At 36.0% G+C, this 20,326-nt stretch overlaps 1 protein-coding gene across 5 annotated transcripts in view; it reads left to right on the top strand.

Annotated features, from left to right (window-relative positions):
- Positions 1-20,326, top strand: part of LOC132119276 (kinesin-like protein KIF21B) — a 79,906-nt gene that overhangs the window by 24,769 nt on the left and 34,811 nt on the right. For all 5 annotated transcript variants that reach the window (XM_059529103.1, XM_059529101.1, XM_059529102.1 and 2 more), the window contains exons 2-8: positions 8,581-8,803; positions 9,491-9,673; positions 11,294-11,443; positions 14,642-14,776; positions 15,149-15,310; positions 16,741-16,856; positions 18,881-19,076. In XM_059529103.1, coding sequence (XP_059385086.1) covers positions 8,581-8,803; positions 9,491-9,673; positions 11,294-11,443; positions 14,642-14,776; positions 15,149-15,310; positions 16,741-16,856; positions 18,881-19,076 — 1,165 coding nt within the window. The remainder of the gene's footprint in view (positions 1-8,580; positions 8,804-9,490; positions 9,674-11,293; positions 11,444-14,641; positions 14,777-15,148; positions 15,311-16,740; positions 16,857-18,880; positions 19,077-20,326) is intronic.

Here is a 20,326-nt window from a genome sequence, read left to right as displayed (position 1 = left end):
ATATATATATGTATATATGTATATATATATATATATATATATATATATGTATATATGTATATATGTATATGTATATATATATATATATATATTAGGGCTGAGCAAGTCAACGCATTACCGCGTTATCACATAAAATAATTATTGGCATTAATTAATGGAAGTTTTAATAAATAAATTAGTAGATAAATAGATAAATTAGTTTTTTTTATTATTATGATTATTTTTAAAGTCTAGTTTGAAATTTGAGCATTTGGGGTTTACCTGACACCGTGTGTACATTGGACATGAGTGGTGCTGTCACAATTATGAAATTTAGCTGACGATTAATCGTCTAAAAATAGTCACAGTTATTGGCGATTTATGCCGATTATCACGATTAATTGTCTTGGTTTTTATGGCTTTCATTTATATAATTGTGATTTAATTTAAGTGTTCAGTAAATAATTATGTTGTCTTTTAATCTTTTTTGAGTTATTATTTTGCAGTGTAAAATTTTCTAAAGCTTTCTAAATTCTAAAAGTCGGCAAATATTTTTTTATACACCACTACAGAATAACAATACTGTTTGTTGAACTAATGGTCATTCTTTTTTAAACCCTTTGTTAAACACAATGCACTAAATTCTCCTTAGGCTATACAATTCACATTAGGCTATACAATTTAAACATGATTATCCTGTTAACTATCTGTATTCTTACAAAATGCATTCATAAAAATAAGATCATTATGAGAAATCTAAATTATAAATGAATTAACATAGAATATAAATAAAAAAGGCTTCTAATAATCTTTCTGTGTGCAAAACTTTGATAATGTGAAACTCTTTAAACAAAACTGCACAAAGCCTAATGCAGAATTGTGTACTTGAAGCAACATGAGCCGCATTTCCACTGTTGGGCCAGTGCGAGCCAGGGCTTAAAACGGGCTGGGCGGGGCTAATAGCCTCGGGCCAGTAGCACAGGCTTCCACAGTCAGGGCCTGAAGCTCTGCTGCGCGTCACTAAAACACGTCCTTTACACGCCTCTCAGAACACCGTCACGAAACCTCATCATTTCACCAACAAAGAGAAGTTATCAGAAAATTAAGAAATAAGTCACTGGAACATGCGCGATCACAAAACGAACATGATAAAAGCGCCCATTTGTTTGCATGCTTTAAATATTTAAATTCAAAAACATTGATGTTTTACTATAGAATACGTGATACATTGATCATAATGAATTAATTTATCAGGACTCAAAATTAATCACACAGAAATAAATGTATTTATATTTTATTTATTTATTTTTAATGCTTATGAAAATAGCCTGCTTATGCAGTCGAGTCTGTTTCTGTTTATTTTTAGCCACAGTAGCCTATAAGTCACATTTAGAATGAATGATAATATCTCTATTTTTATAAAAGCTCCCGAACATAAAACATTATTATATTTCTATGATAGGCTACGTGGATCAAAACTCTCGAGACGAGACTTATGACAGAAAATATAAGTTACTAAATAATTACATGATTGTGATAGAGAATAAGAAGCTGACATCTGATTTCTTCAAGCGGTCATATTTACCATGTTTACTATGGTAATGTTAATGTTTAGCGTGCACAGTCTTTTGCATCGTTTATAAATATTTCTGCCTTGTATGGTGATTATAATTCGGTGTTATATAATTACAATTTAAAGTCACGTCTCGTGAATTTTAATGCCCTTTGAATGTAACATGTATGTTCCCTTGGAACTGGAATCATGGCAGAATTTCATGTGAAGTCCACTTCTCAGGGCACTTACGGTCGAATAAGACAACGCTTGAATGCTGCTGCCCTCCGTGTGTCGATAGGCCCCCGGGATTGCTAGATCGGTCTGCGCTAGACCGCAAATTTAATCACCTGTTACTCTCTAACACCGGGGGCTATCGATGCGGGTGTGGTTTCATTCAAAAGACGACCTCTAGACATACACTACTATTGTATTCAAGAGGGTTACTTGAGCTGAAGGAATCCCCTGAACTTGATGCAGTTTTGCCCTGCCGTTATGGAGATATGGCCGTTCAGAGTTTCACTTTAATTTAAGCTATAAAGCGTTTCTTCCAGGTAGCCAGTAGCAAACAATGGAGCTATGTTATTGCACCATTTCAAACATTTTATCTGCATTGTTCTGTAAAAAAAAAAAGATTCATATCGGCGGCATATTTGCCGATACCGATATATCGGCGACAGGCTCATATCGGCCGTTAATATAGACAAAATGATATATTGGTTGGGCTCTAATTAATATACCTGCTATACATGCATGGTATGCCTCTGATGCTGCTGTCTAGTAGTAACTAAAGTCAACTATATTAGCTCTGTGAGAAGGATATAGCGAGATTTTCCCTCTTCAGACCAGGAAGTGCAGTCAGAGCAGACTGATGACACACTTCCTTTTGTTTTTTTTAGTACACATACAAACAAACAAACACGCACAGAGGCAGCAGACGGAGAGATGTGTCCCGCAGTCATGTGAACGAGGAGCGCTTCTGTCATGTGTGGGTGTAATGACTCATGGCTGTCAGACACAAATGATGGATCAATGCACATTAAAATGGGAGGTCCACCATCTGATTTCTTGTTTATGAATCTAATTTAGAGCCACACAGACACTTGAATCATATTCTGAGATGCTCCTTTGGGAAACACAACAGCATGTGAGGTGAATTTGAGGACATAGTGTATTTTGTGGGATTCATCTAAAGATGTTTTTGCACTTTGCATTAATCCTTTTGCGTAAGTAAAAATTGATAGTGACACTGATAGCACTAGGAGTCCTTATTTACAGCACCCAACCCTATTAAAACTCCAAGGCCTATGGGAATGAAATGTCTTTGTTCTGTGGAACATCAACATAATTATTTAGCAAAGTGTTAATAACCTCTATGAGATGTTTAGCATTTTATCACACAGGAAATTACAAATTGCATGGCTCTTTAAGATCCCAGGCAATGATGACGTGCCTTCGACACACTGATATGAAAACGGTTTCGAGGACTCTATTAGAGGATTTCAGTGGCATAAGCTGGTCTAGAATCAGTGTTCAATAGCAGGTGAGGATGCGATGCGTGCCGATCGGATGTGTAATCCTCCAGCGTGGGGTTATTTTTAGTGTGTGATCCTCTCGGGGGAGCGCCTCATGTGTTGTGTTTGTCCTTCTGATCAATGCGCTATAGATTACAGTTCCCCTGACTGTGGAAAGGGATAAAAGAAAGAGGCTAAAGCCCAGCTGAGGCCAGAGAAGCAGGAGGATGGATTGATTTAGATAGATGTGTGTGTGAAGCAGAATGGATCGAGCCTGTGTTCTGTGCATGTGTGCTCTGGTTAATTGATTATTCATGGTTCTCTCTCATTTCCTGCCACATTCGCCTGGTTTGTGCATCCCTCACAGTTGTAGATGCTAATGATCAATGTAACAGAATTAGGGTTCAAATGTGACATATGCTGGGACATGTCTGCTACTGACACTGTTTGTTGTCTTGGATGTTTTGCTGATCTCGTAACACAAGAACCTTCTTTGCATTGTGTGGTGTGTGTTTATATAAATGAAGATAACTGTATATGTGTGTGTACTTTTTTTCTTTATGAAATATATATTTTTAAATAAATATAATTAATCGCATCCAAAAATAAAAGTTATTGTTTACATAATATTTGTGTGTGTACTGTGTATAACCAAATTTTGACATTCTCCAAAAACTTATTAGAAACCTGAAAAGTAGATACTCTACTTACATTTAATGTGCTTTCTATGGACATAAAATCACTCTTGTAAATTGTCTTTGATGCGGACATCTTAATGTCTTTTTTACCCACTTCTAAATATGCAGAGTGTTTTCTTTTAGGGTAGGGTTAAGGTGTGAATTAGGTTTTGTCTGTTGTAATTAGAAATGACTGTATAAAAACAATAGTTTATTCCTACAATATGGTATGTTCTCATTCATGTAAACGTGTGTACTAGGGCTGAAACGATTCCTCGAGTAACTCGATTACAAAAAATGATCGAGGAAAATTCCTCTGCCTCAGCCTCTTAATTTATTTTAAATCTCACATCAGATTCTTTCGCAATGATTTTTTTAACGTGACACAACGCGTTTACGTCACCCACAAAGCAGAAGAAGACACAAGCGCTGCATCCGAAATCGCATACTGCAAGGAGTCAGCAGTGTTTTGAATTGAGTTAACGTAAAGAGAACGTCGTGGCGTGTGTCCATTGCAAGATAGAGCTGGCATACCACGACTAGGGCCCTATGATTTCCGCGATGCAGAAAACGCGGAGGGAATCGCGGAATCCAGTCATAAAAACGGAATTTACAGTTTAACGTGGAATGGAACGGAAATTTGCCAAATTTTGAATGAATTAATCAAAAATAGGTAATTGCACTTACATCAAATCACGATATTGAACTAATATCTGTAAATTTTAAGCTGGAACAGTCTATTTAAATATGAATCCTGCATGTTCTGCGTGTCTGTGTTAATGAATGGAGCAGAAGCGCGCCTTCCTTTATTAACACACTGAAGCGCATGTGACGCTCGCGGTGATTTCATCGTCTGTTGTTTCACTAAATAAGGACGGGGAACACATGAACAACATCTCCAGAACTGCTCTGACAGTCACTATATGAGCATTTGAATGTTTGATTTGAGTAAAACTAGCGTCACATCACATACACAGAACTGTAAAGGTACGTCAACCCGTCAAAATAAAATTCCGGTTAAAGACTATTGTTCAGCAGAATGTACATAGCCTACTACTACTAAAAAAATTAAATAAAAAAAATCAAACATGATTTTTTTTAAGGTTTAATCACACAACATTTCTTCCATGTTTTATTTTTAATAGTAAATCCCCTTTGTTTACCAAAAAGTTAAGTTAATTTTCAATAATTAAAAAATAAATTAAATTAATGTTTTATGTGTTTAATGTTTAATGTGCATCTCAGAAAATGCTTTATTTAAAACCCCAACTGAATGGCACTTAAATGCACTTTATTCATCTGTCAACTTTATTGTCATTGTTCACAGTACAAGTACAGACAGAGAAACAATGGGTAATAATTAAATGTTTATTTTTGATGTATGCATTGCATTCTATGCATTTAAAAAATAAAAATATTTTTTTTCTAAAAAATTTTCTAAAAGAATTTTCATTCTAAGAGACCCAGGAGTCTTATTTTCTCTTGCATAATTAATATTGCACTTTAATTAAGCAAAAACACATTTTATCCGATTACTCGATTAATCGATGGAATTTTTGGTAAAATACTCGATTATTAAAATATTCGATAGCTACAGCCCTAGTGTGTACTGTGTGTTTATGACACAAAGAGAAGTTAGCCAGGCCACACGTAATACTTTCTCTGTGTCTCTCCGGGCCTCTTTTATATAACCTTGTTGGGCTAAACAGACGTGTGTGTGTGTGTGTGTGTTACGAGTCGGTGTGTATCAGAGATGAAGGACAATAGGGCTGTTGTCATCAAGGAGCCATGGGGTCTAATTCAACTCAGTGGTCATTACAATACAATACCAGCTTAAAACTAGATTATCTGAACAACATATGAGTGGCAAATGTCCATTGCCACTAATCAGTGCTTGTTATTGGTTTTTAAGAATGTTGCTGTGGTTGCTAGATTTTTCTGATTGCTATGGTCAAGTTTCACCTTTTGACAAAAAAAACAAACCAAAGGTAACCACTAACCATTAAAATATTTTGACTGATAAAAAAAAAAAGCAAGCCAAAAGCAAGTTGACAATAAAAAGGCGATCTCCTTGAGGTCAGTCTTGTTATTTTGTTGAAGATCATGTCAGCTGAGCATCTTGAGAGCAGTATATTAGAAAGAAGTCTATGTAGTAGAGATAAATCAGCCCAACATAAATGCCCTAAACTTAAGCTAATTAATTTAATTGTTTAATGAATTAGTGGATTTTTTTAACCTGGAGATTTAATTAACCTTGATGTTCACTTGTCAACCTGTTCTTTCACCCTGCTAGAAAGTTAGATAATCTTACTGTATAATAATGCGGTGAACAGCATCAATTTCCTCATTACATGGTGAATTAATGTCATTTCAGAATTACTGAAATTGTTTTTTTTGTGTGTAGCTTACGCTATTTTGGCTTTATGGTTTGAAAACACTGTATTCACACTCCCACTAGCTCATTTAATTTGTCCACTGACAATGTGTTTGCACATACATCCAAAAGAAGTCTGTTATCTGTAAAACAGTGTCATTTCCACAACACCTCAAATTCTGTGATGGAAATGATGGTGGAAATGATTCCTTTGCCTTGCTAACACCTTATTTCATAGCTAGGATCTAACATTTCACAAGTTACTTAATTTCATTTTTCACATAAATTGATCATTTTAAAATATTACAACTTGACTGGAATCAATGCACAATTGAAGTGATATTTGCCAAATCTCTTACATTTATCTCTTCAATGATATTTTTGTGTCCTTGGAAAACACTTGGTATGCTTATCTATCTATCTATCTATCTATCTATCTTCCTAGTTTAAGAAAAAAAGTCTGGGTGTGGGACAAGAGTAAAACTATAAAATCTATTGATTAAAAAAATCTTCAAATAACACAAAGAAAAATGTTTCTCCTAGTTTTAATAATAAAGGAGTTACCTGCTAGTACCAATATATATATATATATATATACAGTACAGACCAAAAGTTTGTACACACCTTCTCATTCAAAGAGTTTTCTTTATTTTCATGACTATGAAAATTGTAGATTCACACTGAAGGCATCAAAACTATGAATTAAAACATGTGGAATTATATACATAACAAAAAAGTGTGAAATAACTGAAAATATGTCATATTGTAGGTTCTTCAAAGTAGCCACCTTTTGCTTTGATTACTGCTTTGCACACTCTTGGCATTCTCTTGATGAGCTTCAAGAGGTAGTCACCTGAAATGGTCTTCCAACAGTCTTGAAGGAGTTCCCCGAGAGATGCTTAGCACTTGTTGGCCCTTTTGCCTTCTGTCTGCGGTCCAGCTCACCCCTAAACCATCTCGATTGGGTTCAGGTCCGGTGACTGTGGAGGCCAGGTCATCTGGCGCAGCACCCCATCACTCTCCTTCTTGCTCAAATAGCCCTTACACAGCCTGGAGGTGTGTTTGGGGTCATTGTCCTGTTGAAAAATAAATGATGGTCCAACTAAACGCAAACCGGATGGAATAGCATGCCGCTGCAAGATGCTGTGGTAGCCATGCTGGTTCAGTATGTCTTCAATTTTGAATAAATCCCCAACAGTGTCACCAGCAAAGCACCCCCACACCATCACACCTCCTCCTCCATGCTTCACGGTGGGAACCAGGCATGTAGAGTCCATCCGTTCACCTTTTCTGCGTCACACAAAGACACGGTCTCAAATTTGGACTCATCAGACCAAAGCACAGATTTCCACTGGTCTAATGTCCATTCCTTGTGTTCTTCAGCCCAAACAAGTCTCTTCTGCTTGTTGCCTTTCTTTAGCAGTGGTTTCCTAGCAGATATTCTACAACGAAGGCCTGATTCACACAGTCTCCTCTTAACAGTTGTTCTAGAGATGTGTCTGCTGCTAGACCTCTGTGTGCCATTGACCAGGTCTCTAATCTGAGCTGCTGTTAACCTGCGATTTCTGAGGCTGGTGACTCGGATGAACTTATCCTCCGCAGCAGAGGTGACTCTTGGTCTTCCTTTCCTGGGGCGGTCCGCATGTGAGCCAGTTTCTTTGTAGCGCTTGATGGTTTTTGTGACTGCACTTGGGGACACTTTCAAAGTTTTCCCAATTTTTCAGACTGACTGACCTTCATTGTAATGATGGCCACTCGGTTTCCTGTACTTAGCTGCTTTTTTCTTGCCATAATACAAATTCTAACAGTCTATTCAGTAGGACTATCAGCTGTGTATCCACCTGACTTCTGCACAACGCAACTGATGTTCCCAACCCCATTTATAAGGCAAGAAAACACACCTGACAGGGCACACCTGTGAAGTGAAAAGCATTTCAGGTGACTACCTCTTGAAGCTCATCAAGAGAATGCCAAAAGTGTGTAATCAAAGCAAAAGGTGGCTACTTTGAAGAACCTAGAATATGAACTATTTTCAGTTATTTCACACTTTTTGTTATGTATATAATTCCACATGTGTTAATTCATAGTTTTGATGCCTTCAGTGTGAATCTATAATTTTCATAGTCATGAAAATAAAGAAAACTCTCTGAATGAGAAGGTGTGTCCAAACTTTTGGTCTGTACTGTATATATATATATATATATATAGTTTTTTATTAATTAATAATTTTTTTTGAAAATTTCTTCAAAGCTCTGAATAAGAGGAAACAAGATAGTTTGGTAGCTACTTTACGTATTTTTCAGTTTCATTTTTCTTATATTTTTTTTTCTTTTGATCATGTGATGATAAGCCATCCTGTCAACTTTTGACTTTATGAAGATTGAACCATTCACAAACTTGAACGCAGCATGTCCTTGAATCTTTGTTGATATGTGTTGTCAGTTTTTTTTTTCCTTTAGAATTGTGTTCTGTTCTTTTCATCAGGATCCGGCCGCAGATGGCAAAGGAGAAGATTGAGGGATGTCACATCTGCACCTGCGTTACCCCCGGGGAGAACCAGGTGCTCTTGGGTAAAGACAAGGCCTTTACGTATGACTTTGTGTTTGACTTGGACGCTCAACAACATCAGATCTACAGCGCCTGTGTTCACAAACTGGTTGAAGGCTGCTTCGAGGGATACAACGCAACTGTCTTCGCATATGGACAAGTAAGATCTATCACACTTGGACACAGATAAAATGATGTTTACCTAGATTGAGATCCAGAAATGGCAGATGAGTTTGTGATGTCAAAAACACTTTACCTGAATCATATCCAAATGTTCAGCTCATTAATTTCAATGAATCAGTATTAACACTTCACTGTCAGTCCGCCGTGACCCTGTGACCTTTCCCCTTCCCTCAAGCGCTATGTGATGTCTTTGTGAGTCGAGCACCCTCCTTGCGTTCCTTGCATAGTGTGCTCAGAAGATGATTGTGTTTGGCTGCGGTGCAACCTTTGATTCAACGGGAGTAGATCTAAAGAAGTTCACAATGTAATACTCATTTCATATGCAAGATGTTGACCAATCATAGAAGTGGGCGTTTCCAGAGAAGTCTCACAGCAGACACGCCCCTTTCAACAGAGCATTCAAATCAGAGGCTAAAATCAGGGTAGAAATGACCATTTATTTCTAGATTATATGTTTTTGATGTTACAATAAAACTATGATTGTAAGCAGACCCAAGGAAACACAAAATAATATACAAAATACACATACTAAGTGATTAACTTTTTTTTTTGTGTGTGTGTATTTATGAATGTATATGGTGTGTTAGCATTGTATATGTTGAATTCATTTTAATTCTTCATTGTGCATTTTAATGGGTTTTGTCGTCTTCTCACTCTCATGTAGACTGGTTCAGGAAAGACCTACACCATGGGCACTGGCTTTGATGTAACCATTTCAGAGGAAGAGCAGGGCATCATCCCTCGGGCTGTGCAACATCTCTTCCAGGGCATCCAGAAACGCAGACTAGATGCGCAGAGCGCCGGCATGCCCCTGCCAGAATTCAAAGTCAGCGCCCAGTTCCTGGAGGTGAGACTTAATTTACATTTTAGTAATCCAAAAGCATGTGAATGAATTGAAATCTTGAAAGTTGTGCAATTAAACAGTTTATTACAATTTTAACAAAATTTTGATTTTTTTTCAGAACCCATGCATTTAATTTGTTTTCAATTTTTCAAATGTTTTTTATATTTTTTAATTTATAAAGAATTTAATTTTAAATTATAATAAACAAAAAGCATCTAATCTAGTTTAATCAATTGAATTCAGAAAAACAAATGAATTTATTACTTATATTTTATTATTATTATTTTTTTTTTAATAAATAAATAATAGGGCCCAATAATGTGTTTCCAGAAATTCTGTGTTGTCATAAAACATTAACAATTAAATTAATCTTTTAATCAAGTAAAAATTTAACAAACCCTTTAAAACCCTTTTTAAACAAACCCATTTTTTTTGGCAAACAAAGTGCTGTACAAGTACAACAGACGTTTACTGTAAAAAAAAATTAAAGAACAGTTGTTCTAATAATTGTGATTTATTCCTTAAAAACATTTTTAAAATATTTTATTTGTATTAGTATTAGTATTATTAATAGATTGAGACATGCGTATTTCTTTTACAATTTCTTCAAGTTAAACTGAACTTTTTGTTTTGGTTGTTGTAAGTGCCTTTGAGGTTTTGTGTGCACTAAACAGTATTTTTTCTAAATTTAAACCATGAATTGCTCATGAAGTGACTCTCAGATCGTTAAGGAGATGAAGACCTTGCCCTTATATAACAGCGCTAGTGTCACACATATGCGTTAAGTCTGCCATAAAAAAAAAAGAAAATTGCAACTTTTTTTATTTCACAGTTGTGACTTTTTTTCTTCTTCTCAGAATAGCCAGAAAAAAATCCAAACTGTGAGATAAAATTTTGTAATTGTGAGTTAACATCTTACAAAAAAATTGCATTATTCTGTGGTAGAAATAAGCTTCTATATTTACTTGACGTTTCTGAGAAGACAGTATCAGTATCAGTCATCAGGCGTGAAGGAGGCGCTCAGCTGCGCAGACAGCAGTGTAGCTGTAAACAGATTAGCTCCTTCCTCGTGTAAAGTCCTGGCTTAGGTAATGAGTTTAAACCTGTAACAGGGTGTTTTAACGATCCGTGCCGCTTGCTGTCTGGCACAGGCTGCTGTTTGTACAGCAGAATCACGGCTTGCTTTGGGGAATAGTTCGACAGATTTGTCTCGAGTTTTGTGGCTGTGAACAGTCGCCGTCTCTTGGGGCGGCTTTAATAGGGCATTTAAATGCCCTTATTTCATTAGTCTTGCCCTTTCCAGAACTCCTTTGTGCACTTTGTTGTTCATTGTTAGCAGTTTGATTTATTGTTCTGAACCCTAAATCGATTTTATCAAGTCCCTCTGTGTCACTTCCCAAAGCAAGGGAAGCTGGGAAAAGCCCCGTCCCTTACTTTCTCTTTATTCATTCTCTTGAGTTGAATTTCTGCTCATGAGTTAGGTTTCCATGATTTATCCTTCCCTTGTCTATACGCTTGTGTGGTCTCTGGGATTCCCGAGGTCGAACATGCAAGGCTCTGGCCTTTTGATCTCTTGACCTTTGCCCTCTGAAGGTCACAGAGCTTGTGTATTTCGTCTTGTAGCTCTATAATGAGGAGATCCTGGACCTGTTTGAAAGCACGTGCGACCCTGAGGCTCGAGGTAGGAAGTCCAACATTAAGATCCATGAGGATGGGAGCGGAGGCATCTACACCACAGGAGTGACGTCACAGCTGGTCAGCTCAGAGGAGGAGGTCAGATATCTGTCTGTTTATGACCTGCGTTCAGCCTGAGGTTATTTACTGGAGTCATTTGAATGAAATTCAAATTGACATTAATTGCTTCCTTAAATGCCCTTGGTATTATTGTGCATGCTTCATCAGTGCAAGACATTCTAAAAAAAAATGTAAAAAATAAATTAATGTAATTTTTTTTATTTCATTTGTATTTATTTTTTGTCCCAGAACAGTGAGAGAGAGTGATTTAAAAAAAAAAAAAAAAAAAAAAAAAAACTAGTTGCCTTGTCACAATTCTGAGAAAAAAAAGTGAAAAACGTATATAAAATGATCATTTAAGATACTTATAAAAATAGTTAAAACTACAGTCAGGCTATGTGCATTTTAGCCAGCAGTAAAAGTATAAAACACCATAATTGTGATGTAATTATGTTAAAATTACAGGGATTGTCAGCAGTATTTAATAAATATAATATAGTGTACAATTATTGTAAATAATGTTATGATTTTATTTTGTATATCACTAATCTGTTATCACTACACTATTATCATTACAAAAAGATGCATCTCTGTGTATAGAGGAATAACAATAATAATAATAATAATAATAATAAAAATAGAATTAGTAGTATAATAAATGTTGTTGATAATAATAATAATATATTATTATTAGTAGTAGTAGTAGTAGTAGTAGTAGTAATAGTACTAGTGTGTATTTCATTTATTAAATAATAATAATAATTATTATTATTTATTATTATTAGTAGTAGTATATGTTGTTGGTGATGATGCAATGGTATTATTAATAGGGCTGTCGCGATAACCGCAATATTGTAATACCGTGCTATTGACAAGCAAACCGCAGAGGAAAGATAGCAACCGCAGAAACCGCGGCTACCGCAGTGTTTAGTTTTTTTTTATGAGGCTGTGGCCGCCTTGTTTTTTTTTAAATTTGTCACTGTGCATTCAATGTTAAATAAATTAATGATACAATATGGAGACGACTGTAATTTTCTCGCGAGCCGTTGTAGCTTTGTGGTGCTTCGTTTGTTTTGAATAGGCCGGCTGAAACGATGGGAGGCGCTTGATCTCGTCCCAAAACCCAATGTCACGTCACCAGTTTGGGAACATTTCTGCTTTCAACCCAATGAAAAGGGCGAGCCAGCAAATATAGATGAGCCGATATGCAAAATTTGCTGCAAAAAGGTTCCTGTGACACGGCAATACATCTAATTTGAGGTCATCGGGACATTCTAAAACGCTTAACGTGAAAAACGCTTAATGTGGTTTAATGTACCAATACAGTGATATTAACAGACCAAACTCACTAAACATCATATTAATAAAGTATATTATCTACAAAAAAATCAGATGATCCCTGAATATGAATTCAACGCGTTTAATAACACGTTAAGCCTTTTCCTCTCTTAGAAAACCATCATAAGGCTTAACGTGTTATTAAACGACTTGCATTCATATTCAGGGATCATCTGTTTTTTTGTTTTGTTTTTTGTACATTGTATACTACTTTATTAGTATAATGTTTAGTGAGTTTGGTTTTTAAAAATCACTGTCTTAGTACATTAAGCCACATTAAGCGTTTTCTTATAACGGGTTTCTATGGGAGGAAAAGGCTTAACATGTTATTAAACGAGTTGCATTCATATTCAGGGCTCATCTGATTTTTTATAGATAGTATACTTTATTAGTATGATTTTAAGTGAGTTTGGTCTGTTAATATCACTGTCTTAGTACATCAAGCCATGTTAAGCGTTTTCACGGTAAGCGTTTTAGTGTCCCCTGTCATCCAGCGCAGCTGCCCCCTCAAGCATCAGGTCGCGGAGCAACATCAAAAAGAACAGCTGAGACCGGCCGACAGTTAGGAGTAGCTGAAGCCTTTGCGAAATCTGTAAAATACAGCCGTGAAAGTAACAGGCATACCTGCTGAAGTCACGGACAACCTCCGCGTCAGTGCCCATACCCAAGAGAGCGTGAGCAGATAACGAGCTCACATACGCTATCTGCTTGAGGAGTGCATCGACTCCAGCGCGAATCCACTGTCCTGGTGGGCCAGTGGTGGCGCGATAATCGGTCTAGATTTCCGCTGCTGTGCAAAGTCGCGCGCAAATACATGTGTAAAAGTGAAAGTGACGTGACATTCAGCCAGGTATGGTGACCCATACTCAGAATTTGTGCTCTGCATTTAACCCATCCGAAATGCACACACACAGAGCAGTGAACACACACACACACTGTGAACACACACCCGGAGCAGTGGGCAGCCATTTATGCTGCGGCGCCCGGGGAGCAGTTGGGGGTTCGATGCCTTGCTCAAGGGCACCTAAGTCGTGGTATTGAAGGTGGAGAGAGAACTGTACATGCACTCCCCCCACCCACAATTCCTGCCAGCCCGGGACTCGAACTCACAACCTTTCGATTGGGAGTCCGATTCTCTAACCATTAGGCCACGACTTCTAATACATGTTAGAACTCTTTGATTTCTTAAAAAAAAATGTATTGGAAAACGCATGTTCTTGTTGCTGTTTGGCATTTAACAATAAACAAAAATGTTTTAAAACGTGTCTCTTTGTCAGTTAAAAAAGCAACTATATATGCTACATAACTCAAAGATAGAGCTTTGTATGCAGCAAAATCAGGATAAATTAGGCGGTAATACCACATATCGCGCTATTGAGCCACCCATAATAACCGCAGGGGAAATTTCTTAACCGCGACAGCCCTAGGTATTAAATACTATTATAATAAAAATAATAGCCATCATAATCAACAACAACATTTAACGCTACTACTCTTACTACTAATACTGCTAGTAATAACTTAATATTATAATAAATATTTGTTGTAGTAGTAGTAGTAGTAGTGTTAATAGGAATGTATATATTACATATTAAATGTTGTTAATATAAAATACTGCTACTACTAATTATTATTATTATTATTATTATTATTATTAAAACACTGTAATGCAGTGTTTGTTTTGGGGGGTACAGAGTTATAAAAACAGCAGCTTGTTGCAGGAAGAGCTACATTGTTTTGATCAGATCATTTGTTCTCACTCAGAAACCTGACAGATGATGGAAGTGAGATGCATTGTGAATGTCATTTAATTGTTGAGTTTGTTCACTTGTTTTAAGCGGCTCTTATTATTGATGACTGAACAGTGAGCGATGTGTGTGTCACTGCTGGTCTCCTCAGCTGCTGCAGTGTCTGAAGCTGGGCGCTCTTTCCCGCACCACGGCCAGCACGCAGATGAACGCCCAGAGCTCCCGCTCTCATGCCATCTTCACCATCCACCTCTGCCAGATGAGAGTCTGCCCGCAGCCACAACTGGTACACCAACACATCAATCATGAGGATCTTTAGATGCTCACAGAGCTTGCCAAGAAAATCTGACGAGATGGGAATATTAATTAAAACTGCTTAAATCATGTTGAGAGCTATAATCCTAAACTACTTCATTAGAAAGCCATTAACAAGTTTAAGCAGGTCGCAAGTTTGACTATATTAAAATTCATAGAGCTCAGTCTTCTGCGGTACAAAACTGAGTAATTATAATAAACCACTGGCATTAGGAGCATGTCAGAGCAAACTGAAAATGCAGGAACCATGACGCTCGTGCACATCGTTTTGCATTTGTAATTTAAGATGCATGTGTTAATATCTCAAAGCTGCCATTGTTTTTACTCGTTCCTCTCGCTCCAGGTGAACGGAGAGATGAACGGCGATAGCTCCATCTCTCAGCCCGAGTATGAGACGCTCACTGCTAAGTTTCACTTCGTGGATCTGGCTGGATCAGAGCGTCTCAAACGCACAGGAGCCACAGGACAGAGAGCGAGAGAGGGCATCTCGATCAACTGTGGCCTGGTACGTCTGATATTCAAACGACAGGGGCTTTCACACCGGGTTACTTTGTAGGAACTCAGTTACAGGAACTACACACAAGGACAGTCCCGTGACAGATAGATTGTCCCCGAGGGCCATTTTGCTGGTTGCATTCTGTCATCTAACGGTGATTTGCATTACCCTGTTACTCAGAACACAATATTATGATGTTTTGAAGGGACGACAGACAGAATGCAAGATTTTCTGTGAGTGCAGGATTAATTCATTCCAGTCGGTCAACTGGCTTCCCAAATCTAAGAAATAATTTGTATTTACATTTTTTAAAGACATTTTTTTATATTGTTATTGTTGGAAAAGATTTATATTTAGATTTTATTTATCAAAGAATCCTAAAAAAGGTATCACAGGTTCCAGAAACAATAAAATAATAATAAATAATCAGCAAAAATTGTTTCAAACATTCATAATAAATCAGCATATAAGAATGATTTCTGAAGGATGATGTGGCTAGAGACTGGTGTAATGATGCTAAAAATATAGCTTTTCGTCACAGTAATAAATTATATTTAAAGTATATTAAAATGGAAAACCAATATTTTAAATTGTAATAATATTTCACAGTATTACTGTTTTTTCCCCTGTATTTTTGATTAAATAAATTCAATAAATGCAGCTTTGATTAGCATAAGAGACTTATTTAAAAAAAAAACATAAAACATTTTACTGATCCCACGTGTCTATATATATATATATACATTTTCTTTGCAAATATAAGTTCAAATGTTTTTTTAAGTAAGTAAATGAATAGTAAATACAAGTTTACACACACACACACACACACAAACAAACACACATATATATATCTTAAGCTTAAGGTTTTATATTAAGCTACTATATATTTCACATACTTTCATTTGTCACTTCCAAACTTTAACTTTTTTTTTTTTTTTAGATCATGACTGAATTGACACTAAGTTACCAGTTCCTTTAAACATGACTAGATAAACATTTAAGAAAGCACTAAGCCATCACTTCAACAACACCAAACTGGCTTCGTCAGGGACTTCATTGTCATAATTGTGCTGCTTCTTTTAGCTGAGTCAAGTTTCTACACGTTAACTAAGGTGTGAAATTTGTGTTGCATTAGTTCTGCCTCCTCCTAGATTCATTACTGCGCTCTCACTGCCATGAAGGGTAAAGATGTCCAAGTAGATGAAGGAAAGGAAGGGTAATTATAATGTGAGAGAGTTCTGAGGAAGAGCTAAAGACTGGAAGAGAGCCAAGAAGAGCCATTGTTCAGAGCCCAATAGAGCTCTATTGTTTTTAGAGCCTAGTTACTCATTTGTAAGAGAGCCCATTTAAAGGCTTTTAATCTTAGATAGCAGCATGTGATGGAGCGTGACCGGGTCTCTCTCTCTCTCTCTCTGTGTGTGTGTGTGTGTGTTTGGCAGCTGGCCCTGGGTAATGTGATCAGTGCACTGGGAGATCAGAGTAAGAAGGCAGGCCATGTGCCTTACAGAGACTCCAAACTCACACGCCTGCTGCAGGACTCGCTGGGAGGAAACAGGTAACGTCTGACACACATGTACACACACTTACACACCAGAAGGGTTGCATTCAAACACGGTGTCGTTTTTGGACACACAGTTCCTGTGTGTATCATACTATGCAACTTCCTTATAATTACTATAAATGAACCCTACTCCTAATTCCTGACATTTTTAACTAGAAGAAAGATATTTTAAGTCCTTTTATGAAGCTATGAAGTTTTTAAGGTTGTACTGTTGATAGTTTTATTATTGTGGGAGACCTCTCTTTGACTTCTATTGTTTTCAGAAAAACTATAAATACTGTACCACACCTTTTACAAGACACCTTTCACACCTGTTATTTGTTATTATATTTGACGTTATTCAGTTTAAGTAGCTTTTATTCCCCGCAAAAACAGCATTACTTGACATGGACATAGACGTTGTTAAATTAAAATAATTATAAATACTGTAGACCATCCCTACTTCTAACCCCACTTCTTTTATTATGTTATGCTTATCACTTTTATTTACATTTTATTTTTCATGTTTTGAAAAAATTATTTAATAATGATGTCATTACATTAACATTAAAAAGTCATCATTCAGGATTTACAAGCCGGGGGCATGAATAATTGAGAATTCATAATTATGAAATAATATTTTACATATATTTATTTTATAATAGAAAACAACATTATTAATTTGTATTTTTAAATAATCTCAGAAAATTGACAGCCATAATTACTTCAGAATTTACATACAAGTCATGGCATGATTAACTGAAATTAAATAATACATTTTTATATAATTAATTTTAGATATTGATTTGTTTTATAATTAAAAGCAATTTCTATTTTAAAATACAAATACTTAAAATGTAAAAACAAGTTCAGGGGGCAACCTTTTTTATTCTTGTTGTATGGACCTGAACTAATTGCATGGAAAAGTTTTTCTTAATTTAGTTAAGTTGACTGAACTAGCAATTATTAATTTTATTTTTATTTTTATCGAGTGCACACAATCGCTGCTCTCCACAAAATACAACAAAGCACCAATGGAAAATAAAAATATGATTAAAATAATATAAAATAAATAAATAAATATATTTATGTATTTATGTATTTATTTACTTATTTACTTATTTACTTTTGTTTTTACTACCTCTATTGCTGCTATTGAAAATACCATGTACAACCTCTTTGCACATTCTTCTCTTGTACATTCCTACTCATCATAATATTTATTAAGTCCACAGTATACTGTCCTGCTAATTTTTTTTCCCCCATACCATATTTATATATAATTTTCTTGTGTTTGTATTCTTTAGTAATTGCACTGTCTATGGAGCTGACCTGACTTACATTTCACTGCTGGTCATATGCTCTCCATATAACCATGTATGTGACAAATAAAAATCTTGAAAAAAAAAAAATATATATATATATATAAATAATAATATATATTATTATTATTTTTTTTAATTTATTTTTTATTTTTATTTTTTGTTATTTATTTTTTTTCAATAAAGCTTTAAAGTATATACAAATATTTATTTATTTTTAATTATTTAAGGCTTTATAGATAAAGTATATGATACTTTATCTAGAAAGCTTAGTTCTATTCTATCATTGTAGAGTCAGTTTCATAAATAAACACTTTGTTTAGAAATCTCAGATTGTCCTTGCAAGTTCACACACTTAAAACTTCGCAGACTTCTCTGTGTACAGTGCATTCATTGTGCCTTGAAGGTTAATGCATGCTAACAGTGCACTGCATCAGTGTGTGTGGAGGCACAGCCCATATATTCTTATGATGTGGGTTCAGAGGGGGAGTTGATTGAATTAAACATGAGGGACTTCAGACAGAGGAACTCCTTAAAGGCATTCAGTCCCAGCCGCATCCAAAAAAATATGCGGGCAGCGTGTGCAGTCCATGAAAGCGTGTTTGCATTTATCTTGTGTTTTATCTTTTTTGCCGTGTGTGTATGTTTCTGAAAGATCTCATAGACCCTTATGAATTCCTGTCCTCTTGCATTCTCATCTGCCTTGTATCTGTCTAGTCGGACCGTGATGATTGCCTGCGTGAGTCCCTCTGACCGTGACTTCATGGAGACCCTGAACACACTCAAGTACGCCAATCGGGCTCGCAACATCAAGAACAAAGTGATCATGAACCAGGACAAAACCAGCCAGCAGATCAGCGCCTTACGAGCAGAGATCGCACGTCTGCAGATGGAGATCATGGAGTACAAAGCGGTAAGCAGAAGGACCTGGAGGCTCGTGGGATTCTGGGAAGAGTTAGTCTCCAGCAAGCATCTTTACCACCAACGAAAGCCCACAATTGGACAATTCACCCCAAAATGAAGTCATCATATCATACAATTTTCTTCTGCGGAAAAAAGAGAAGTTTTGTAGAATATTCTGTGGGAACTGAATGGGAACTGGAGCTCTGAGCTCCTAATATCCCTTAAAAAAAGCACACAAACATATTTAATACAATTGTGCACTGTATTCCAAATGTTCTGAAGCAATACAATACATTTGTATGAGGAACAGACCAAAAAAGTCATTACTATCTAAAAATCTCCCAACACAATCTCTTGACTAGATTGTAGAATATCTTTACAAATATTTGTAAGAATTTGTACTTTAGGTGGAGATGTTTTATCTACAAATTGTATGTATTCAAAGGATCCTAATAGACGCCTGATTTGAAGGTTGGGGTGAATTAGTACAATCTTTTTCATATGCTTTTGTGCAATCTACTCGCAAACATTTTGAGGGTTGGGATCACCCTTGTGGTGACTTTTTATCTATATAGGATCAAACTCATATGATCCTTCACAATGATGTACGATTTGTATGAAAAACGTCATCATGAATCGGTTGCGAATTAGTAATTGGTTACTATTATTAGTGCTAACATAAACTACCTGCTGTGGTATTGAGAATTGTGTAATTTCTCAAATTCTCTCTAAAATGTAACTGTCATAGCAACCTTATTTACAGAAAATATATATTTGATATCACCATCTTTAAATAAATCACTCATAATGAAGTTTTGGTCATGTGGCCCACTCAAAAATGGCGTTAAATAATTACAATATTGACTAAAATAATCGTGATTATTATTTTTGCCATATTTGAGGGGCCCTAATCTGCTCACACACCTTCTGAGGATTAGCTTCAGGGGCGGACAATTCATAGTGACGTTTTAGCTACAATTCATACAGATTCATAGGATCATACTCAAAGACGTACAGTTTACACAGTAGGTAAAATGTCACCCTCTATATTGTATGATATTTTACGATCAAGTCGCACTCCTCTTGAGGGATGGGGTTGGGTCGGACCTCCGTTGTGACTTTTTACTCAAAAAAATGGTACAAATTAATTTGATCAAAGTCGAAGATGCATTTTTAGCATTCTGCAATTTTGGCATAAAACATCATCATAAATTGCACATTCAATCAAAATATACAAATTCTCTTATATTGGGACCATCA

Source organism: Carassius carassius, chromosome 38 (assembly GCF_963082965.1).
Source record: "Carassius carassius chromosome 38, fCarCar2.1, whole genome shotgun sequence".
NCBI lineage: Eukaryota > Metazoa > Chordata > Actinopteri > Cypriniformes > Cyprinidae > Carassius > Carassius carassius.
This window is presented reverse-complemented; position numbering and strand designations above follow the sequence as displayed.